Below are 9,114 nucleotides of genomic sequence, written 5' to 3'. Positions count from 1 at the left end.
AACTACCTGCACTGGCAGGTGGTTTCTTTACCACTAACACCACTTGAAAAGCCCACATAGAGATGTAGGGATGAGTTAATGAACTAATATGGATTGGGGTTTCCCTGGTGGTCCAGTGGTCACAATTCTGAGCTTCCACTGCAGGGGGCATGGGTTTAATCCCTGGTTGGGGAACTAAGGTCCTACAGGTCCCAATATGGATGAACACATAATAAATGCTCAGTAAGTATTATTATTATTATTATGACCATTCTAAATTCCCAGAGTTCCCTTTAAATAGAAAACTTTAAATAAAGCATTGAAGTATCATAAGCATAACTTCACAGAACAAGAACTGTTTTCAGGGTGGTTAAGTGTCTTGCAAAATATCACACAGCAAGAAGCGGCAGAACCAGGAAATGTTCCCTGGGGCCTCAGACATTACTCATAAGTCCCTTATGTCTCCTAGTGAGTTTCAGAGGCTAAAATTCCTTTCACGTACTGAGTCCCAGTTGATTCTTTTCACCACCACTCTTGGGCTGGGTTTCAGCACAGAGGAGATAACTCACAGAGTGACTAAGCTGGTGTGGTTCTGACATGGCCCAGAATCTGTGCCCCCAAAGCTCCCTAGCCTGCTACGTGTGGTTCGGAATAGAACGCCCCGTGGGATCTTTCAAGACAAGCGAGACCCACGCTTAGCTGATGATAAGAATTACCTAGCTTCTAGTTTAAGAACATAAGCTCCAGAATCTTCAGAGTCAGAGTCTCCACAAAAGATTCTTTTAACAAGCACCCGAGTAACGTTTATTATCAGGGAAGTTTGTGAAACTTTGCTTTGAGACAGGCTAAAGCAAAAATTTAAGGATGATAGTTGCGCTCACCCTCCAGGGGGCAGTTACTGAACAGCAGTGTTCTTACCAGGTACTGCTCTGCCGCACCCCACCCCACCCCCATCCACTTTTGTAAATATGAGGACTGAATCAATCTCCCTAATAATTCTCTCAATATGTGTCAGCAGGGACCAGAACAGCCCTAGTGGAGTGGCAGGTGGGCGGCGGCTTGGATGCTCCCGCTTGAAAAAAGCCACTGAATTATGAATATTTTTGCCTCTGCACTTTTCTTTCTAGAAAAGCTGCCCCTGGGCTTCCGCAGGGGCTTTTTAAAGAGGCGATAGACACCAGCCACCAAAATTGAATTTTTCCTAGCATCCCGAGAGTGAGCGGGTCGAGCTGCCTCGCGGAGCAAGCTCAGGGAAGAGAGAGAAGCTGCTCTGGGGAAAAGGGGACATTCGCAAGCTTCCCAGGCAGCAAACTAGCGCGCAGACAGCTCTACCCACCCAACCCGGGGTTGCAGTGTCAGCGCACGGAGCGCCGCTGTGCTCTCCCGGGCAAGTTCCTAAGAGTGTCCCTTCTCTCCACGGACACTGCAAAGTCTCCAGTTCTCCAACAGCTCTTGCCCTCGCAGCTCTGAAGTCCAAGTACTCGCTGGCTGCAGCGCAGGGTCCCGGGGCCGGCGGGCTGTGGTGGAGGGACCCCACCAGGCAAATGCCAGCATCAGTATGAGAGCCTGGACTTCAGCCCAGGTCGGTCCTCACCCCGGGGGGCCGCTGCTTTGCCCGGTGCATCTTTGAGGAGCTGCTCACTTTTCCCCCTTGCGAGCCTTTGTTCCAAGCGAGATATTACTCGGATTCTCTAATTAACTCCCTCCATTCCGAAGGAGTTCGGAGGCTGGGATGCCTCTACCTGCTTGAAGGATGTTGACTCTTGAGTGGGAGTCGGAAGGACTGCAAACAGTGGGTATTGTTGTGATCATATGTGCATCTCTGAAGCTGCTTCATTTGCTGGGACTGATTGATTTTTCAGAAGGTAAAGTGGTCGCTCCCATCTGTGCTGTTGGTCAGGTCTGGTTCAGAACTGGATACAGACGCTGCAGAGTTGAGGAGTTTAAAATACGCAAAAAGTTTTAAAATATGCATGCTTGACATGGAGCACCCTAGCACTGGACAGTTCATTTCTGTTTACTGAGATATTTGAATTCGAAAGGAAGGGATATTGTGCCATTATCTATCTGAAATTTATTTGAGTTTAGGGTGATATTATGGGTTAAATGTACTTCTAAGGTGGGAAATTAGGGCTCTCTCTACTCTAGGGTGATAACACAGGTTGCTGTTTTGGTTGTCAAGTTTACCACGCCTTAATGTCATTAGTAATTCCATCCTCTGGAGGAGTACCCTGATTTGTGAGAGAAATATGTAGGTACCTCATTAGTTAGGAGATGTGCGGGTGGAGCTGAGTTATTGATTATGATAAAAAATGGGTAAGCGTTTGATTTAAAATTGAGTTAATGAATGCTTAGCAAAAATGTGCTTTGAACACTTAATTCGCAAAAGTGTTTCATTTACATTTCCCAGTGAGCCACTTTGCTCATTTGTATTTTGAGTGAAAACCATATAAGCCCAGGACAGCATTGCTGCTATCAATTAATATTTTATCCTCCTAATATGAATTTTATTACCAAAATCAATTCTACTATTCAAAGATTGGCAAGTTTTAAAAAGTTGTAACTTCTTTTTAACAGTGATATATGTATATATTTACATATGTATATATCATTTTTCATTGAAATAACATGCTTTGAATTATTTAAACCCTAATTATTGATGTCAGTTCTACATCCAAGCCATTCTTTATTCTCAAGTGAAAGAATGGTGTTCCTGAGACATTTGCTAATACCTTTCGGATAAGGATAGATTTTTTACTGCCGAGTTATTTATGCATATTCACTTCTCACATTGTGTGGAATGTGGGAAGATGATGAAAACATTTAAGCCTGCCTGTGTTTCTAATCTTTCTGACAGAGTTCAGGAGCTTAGCTAAGATGACAGCATCCCAAACTACATCCGGTATACAGGTTGTTGCTGTTAATATGTTAATAATGGTCAGTGTATCTTATCTTCAGAAAGTCTTTCCTTCTACAAGTGGGTCCATTAGATTTTACTGTTTAGACCAGTGTAAGAACATCAGAAGTTCTCATGTAATTTTCATATCTTTTTTTTTTTTTAAGTCTTCTCAATCTGTAACAAGTTCTGCTCAGGCACACAGAACAGTAATATTGTAATAGGACTAAATAAACCCTCAGAAAATAGAATTTCTGGGTTTTTTTCTCATATTACACAGTAATTTTATTTAACTGTGGGAATAATTTTATTTAAACTCACATTTCTCCTGAGAGGAAAGCAATACAGAAACAAACTTTTTCCAAGTGCTGTACAGCGATCTTGCACTATTTTGAGATGTCTGCCTCAACCCTTTCTAGTGGTATCGTAACAAAATACAGATAAGATCATTTTAATTTATGTGATTGGAATAATTTGCTTCTGTTTCATTTCTTCGCTGTATTAGTTTTTGTTTTCTGGAATCCGTTGAGCCATAGCCCCCAGTTTTAGTGCGCTTGACTCAAGATGGTTTCGTTTCAGATCTAGATGAAGCATAAAGGAAACACACCACAGCGATATTTGAGCAAGTCAACTCTCACAGCCCCGTAGTGGTTACAGGATAGCACACAGTTCTTCCATTGCCAGTGTTGGTAATACAGACTTCTAATCAAAAGTCGCAAGTTTGCAAAAGCCCCTTGCAAATGACTCAGCTTTTATTCTTTAAGTTCCTTCTCATGTCATGTAAAGATTTTCAGACAAAATCTTCAAATTTGAGTTCCAACAATACAAAAAGTAAAATTGTAAACAACTCTTCCAATGAGAATCAGAGAATTTTGAGATAGTCTGAAACATCTTTCTTGGGGTAGGTATCCATATCTATACCCAAATAATAATACCCATGTCTATATATGAATCTTTATTTCTAATTTTTTTGTTGTTCAGTCCCTCAGCTGTGACCCCATGGACTGCAGCACTCCTGACTTCCCTGTCCTTTATCATCTCCCAGAGCTTGCTCAAACTCATGTCCATAGAGTTGGTGATGCTATCCAACTATCTCATCCTCTGTTATCCCCTTCTCCTCCTGACTTCAATCTTTCCCAGCATCAGGGTCTTTTCTAAAGAGTCGGGTCTTTTCTAATGAGTTGGCTCTTTGCATCAAGTGGCCAAAGTATTGGATCTTCAACCTAAACATCCGTCCTTCCAATGAATATTCAGGACTGATTTCCTTTAGGATCGATTGGCTTGATCTCCTTGCTATCCAACGGACTCTCAAGAGTCTTCTTCAACTCCACAGTTCAATACACACTTTGTTTCTATACACACACATATATAGATGATGTGCCTACACATTTAAAATATTGTGTAAAATGTCCAGTGTGCTGTGCCTAGTTTCTCTGTCATGTCCAACTCTTTGTACTCCATGGACTGTAGCCCACTAGGCTCCTCTGTCCATGGAATTTTCCCATCAAGAATACTGGAGTGGTTGCCATTTCCTACGCCAAGGGATATTCCCAACCCAGGGATTGAATGCACATCTCTTGCATCTCCTGCATTGGCAGGCAAATTCTTTACCACTAGCACCACCTGGGAAGCCCAAAATGTCCAATAAACTGGGCAAACTTTGGATTCAATATGTAAGTCTTGGTTGTGCTAAAATGACAGAGATGCAGGTTACCACCATACAGGTGGTATATTTCCTTGACAAGTGGAAAAATACAGGGGAAAAATTCCTTTTTTGTTCCAAAGCATATGTTAAAAAATACTGATCTAGTCCATCTGACTCAGTTCACATGGGAGACAACTGCAACCCAGAGAGGGTAACTGATTTATTAGAAAACAACACTAATTGGAAATGGAGACAGAACCAAATCCAAAGAGCGCTGAATCCTACACCATGCTTTTTCCTATTACAACACACTTTTCACTTATTTCTCTTTTCTAATATTGGGAAGAGAATGAACAAAAACATAGGTGGGAAATTTCCTGAATTCCTGAATCTTGTCCTGAACTGTCCACTCAGTTCAGTCACTTAGTCAGGTCCAACTCTTTGTGACCCCATAGACTGCAGCATGCCAGGCTTCCCTGTCCATCACCAACTCCTGGAGCTTACTCAAACTCATATCAATCGAGTCAGTGATGCCATCCAACCATCTCATCCTCTGCTGTCCCCTTCTCCTCCCGCCTTCAATCTTTCCCAGCATCAGGGTCTTTTCAAAAGAGTCAGTTCTTTGCATCAGGTGACCAAAGTATTGGAGTTTCAGCTTCAGCATCAGTCCTTCCAATGAATATTCAGGACTGATTTCCTTTCAGATGGACTGGTTATAGGAACTGTCCACTAACACCTTATGAGGTATCTGAGGGAAATGCATTCATAGGAAATAAGATTACAAAATATATACACAATTTTTCAACCCAAGGCTAGGACCCAGCTAAATAAGCAAGCTAAATCAAACTACATACTCCATCATACCTTAGAGGCAGGATCTGAACAAAAGGAAGCCAGATGGTCTCCTGAGTCCCCTCACTCTAAGATCCTCACTGAATTTTGAATGTATCTGTGACATATTTAGTGTCCATGAATGGCTAGTCCAAATACAATCAAACAGTGAGACCCAATGAAGTCATAAGAAATCTAACCTAGGCCTCCTGTCTGTGTGTTCTCAGACTGTGGCAGTGTCCAAGAAGAAACAGAACTTAGGCTTTGTGATCTCCAATCAAATGGAGATATAAGAAAAAAGCATTTACAGAGCAAGTCACAAAATAATAGATTATCAAGTCCTTCATCCTTTCCACCAGCAAAAAGGGCTTTCCCAATAAAAATTGCTAAACATTTCCCTGTGATTGACCACTTAGAAAATATAGCTCAGAAAAAGGCCAGAGAATTAGCCACTTATTTTTGTTGAGAAGTAAAGCTGAGGCCCAGAGCAGAACCATGAGCTTCTTTTAGGTAACATGGAGCTTTTATATTGTCCTCGTGGGGCAATGATTCTTCACTGGTACCATTGTAGAGTATTTTCTCTAGTGTGACTCTGCATTGATTAACTTAGAAAGTAGTTTTGAGTCTATGTGGATGAGACCTTCTGTATCAGTTTCAAGAAAAAGCAGTGTTGCCTTACTATTATCATCTACAATGGCTAGTGAGAATTTGCCAAGAATAGGAAAAGGTAAAGGGAAACATTTCTACTCCCACATAAATTAGATTCTTATTTCAGTAAAGCCCTGGGTTAAAAAATAATTCTCTTTCAGTCAAAATTTAAGGTTTAGGGAGCAAAAGCAATTTGTAAGGAGGATTAAAATGACTAATGGGATTTTAATATAATGATTTGAGGTTTCACATATTCCCTTTATTAATAAAGGGAACAAGGAAGAACACTTACAAGAATAATCTCATTTCACAGTGTCGCATGTAACACTTGATATTGGATTCTAAGTGTAGGCAGAGTCCTTTGTTAGGCATTGATTGAGATAGTGGAAAGGGACAAGCTAAACATTGAAGGAATGAACCTGCAGTAAGTTTACATTCTAAAAAGGGAAACTAATCACTCAACAAGACAGAAGAAAGTAAGCGTCCCAAGAAATGGGCAGTAGAAGCACAAATGGAGTGGAACATTCTGGAAAGGGCTGAAGGGAAGGTTTCATGGAGAAATAGACAGTTATATAGGACTTATCAGTGTGAGAAGGGGTTCCCAGATGGAAGAATGGGGAAATAACACTCCAGGCTGAGCAAAGAGTTTGAATTTTGATCCTGAGCACTGAGAGAAAGTAGCTTTGATGGACAAGAGCTGTGGCTTATAGAAAGTGGGCATCAGAATGTTGAAATGAGATGTGTCTGAAGGAGTCCATTGGGGTGAATGCTGAGAGGGCACATGTACTTCCTCAACGATAAATAGCCATTGACCCAAAGTCTTCAGCTTTGGGGAACCAATGAGCAGTATGGCAGATTCGTGTTTCAGATAGGTCAGTTTGGAAGTAGGTAAAGATGAGTTCAGAGGTAAGAGAGTGGAAGTAGAGGTACCAGGGACAATTCAGGTGGGAGACCACAAAGGCAGGAATCCATTGATTGTCCTCATCAACAAAATATTTAAGGTGAACTGTCAATTTCCAGATTTTCTAGAAACTCATGTTTAATATAATATCCCTGACCTGCACCTATTCTGCAACGGCATAATTGTTTTCTTATTTCAGGACAATGTTGTTTGTCTTCAAATATTTTTCTGATGAGATAAGAAAGAAATCTAGGGCACACAGAGGTTGTAGCTGAGAATTCCTGAAGATACTAATATAGTATCTTCATTTATGGTGGGAATTTTAAAGTTCCAAAGATGTACCTGACATCTTAAAAGGTCTTCAGTTATTTTGAACATTTTGTTTTGGAAAACTTTACACACAAAAATGCAGAGAAAAGCATTAAACTTTGATGTACCCATCATCCACCTTCAATAATTACCAACATTGTTATTTGTATTTCAGCAATGGCTTACATTTACAGATGTTTTTAGGTTGTCTTTAATATGCCAGGTACTCTGGTAAGGCCAAGATACAATGATAAATTAGACTCAGTTGCTACCTCAAGGAATTCTCAAGTTGTATAAAGGAGTGGGGAATATAATCAAGGAAAATGCAATATATTATGGTAGATAAATCAGTACAAGTGAGTCCAAGATACAGAGGAAGAATGGAAAGTAATTAAGCCCAAGTGAAAGAGATAGAAATGATCAGAGATGACTCCCCAGAGGAGGGGAAAGCCGGGATTTTATGGATGAAGGGAAGTTTATCAAATTCATATGCCAGAAAAATGTTTGCACAAGTTCTATATGAGGGGTACTGGGTGAGGTAATATCAACATAGGAACATGGTATAAAATGCAGAAGTCCTGGGACAACAACAGATAACATGTAAATGTAACAGAATTAACATAGTTTTATTCCCTCTCCTTAGTTATATAATTAAACTTGCTGCCCCAGCACAATTTTTGATATGTTCAGTTCAGTTCAGTTCAGTCGCTCAGTCGTGTCCGACTCTTTGCGACCCCATGAATCACAGCACGCCAGGCCTCCCTGTCCATCACCAACTCCCGGAGCTCACTCAAACACATGTCCATCGAGTCGGTGATGCCATCCAGCCATCTCATTCTCTGTCGTCCCCGTCTCCTCCCACCCCCAATCCCTCCCAGCATCAGACTCTTCTCCAGTGAGTCAACTCATTGCATGAGGTGGTCAAAGTATTGGAGTTTCAGCTTTAGCATCAATCCTCCCAATGAACACCCAGAATTGACCTCCTTTAGAATGGACTGGTTGGATCTCCTTTTGATATGTAGAACATACTGAAAAAAAAAAAAAAATGAGAGCCTGAGTGCAATTTATTGCCGTAGAGTAGTAGTGCCAATGCACTTCTCCTTGTGCTATGTAACTAAGAGCTTCTAGTGACTCTTTCAAGTCTCCAAAGTAGCTTAGAAACTATTGATTAGTTGATTATGACTTTTTTTTTAACTCTTTCTTTTTTCTACTATTAAGATTTCACATCAGAATTACCCAGCAAAGCAGAGATAGCCACACACCAAAGGCATCAGAGGCAGCTGTTCATTAGAATTTTATGGCCCTGGGAAATAATCTCAAATGAGACATTCAGCAGAGAGATAAAAAAACACAGCTTAGACAGGCTTTGATATGGCTGGGAAAGTAGCCCTTTCAATTCCATAACAGGGGTGTGAAGGTCGGGAGAAGACCTTGGATTTCTAAATGAAATTGAACAAATATCTATTAGGCACCTACTATATGAAAAGCCATAGACAACATGGGGCATTGTACTGTCCTTAAAAAGTTTTCAAATTAAAGACCAAATAGCTCCTGAATAACTAATCCAAGATTAAAAATTGTCTGGTGGGAGGGAGCAAGGACTTTAGAAAACACAAACAGAAGAGCAATCACATGCAGGGAAAGCTACACAAAGATGGTGGCATTTGAAATCTGATGAGTTGAGGGATCAAAACTTTGATAAAGACTGGAAGCTAAAAATAGGAATATAAACTGTAATTCAAAAGAAAAATAGCACTTTCCCCGAAGTCATTATTTGTCATCAGGTTGACTCGAAAAAGCCCATTAATCCACTTAAGATATAATCAATCTGTGTCAGTTATTGCTCTGAACCTGGCAATGTACTTGGTACTGATGGGTTTGGGGACTTCTGTTAATTTTAGTTTT

General features: G+C 40.6%; 1 protein-coding gene across 1 annotated transcript in view; it reads left to right on the top strand.

Annotated features, from left to right (window-relative positions):
* The first annotated feature begins 1,732 nt into the window (after positions 1-1,732).
* Positions 1,733-9,114, top strand: part of KCNIP4 (potassium voltage-gated channel interacting protein 4) — a 242,290-nt gene continuing 234,908 nt past the window's right edge. Inside the window, exon 1 of the mRNA XM_088836041.1 lies at positions 1,733-1,844. Within this exon, the coding sequence (XP_088692167.1) occupies positions 1,733-1,844 (112 nt within the window). The remainder of the gene's footprint in view (positions 1,845-9,114) is intronic.

Source organism: Moschus berezovskii, chromosome 5 (genome assembly GCF_049115385.1).
Source record: "Moschus berezovskii isolate FMDL1 chromosome 5, NW_MosBer_1.0, whole genome shotgun sequence".
NCBI classification, from domain to species: domain Eukaryota; kingdom Metazoa; phylum Chordata; class Mammalia; order Artiodactyla; family Moschidae; genus Moschus; species Moschus berezovskii.
The sequence above is the reverse complement of the archived record's forward strand: the minus strand, read 5'-3'. Positions and strand labels throughout refer to the sequence as shown.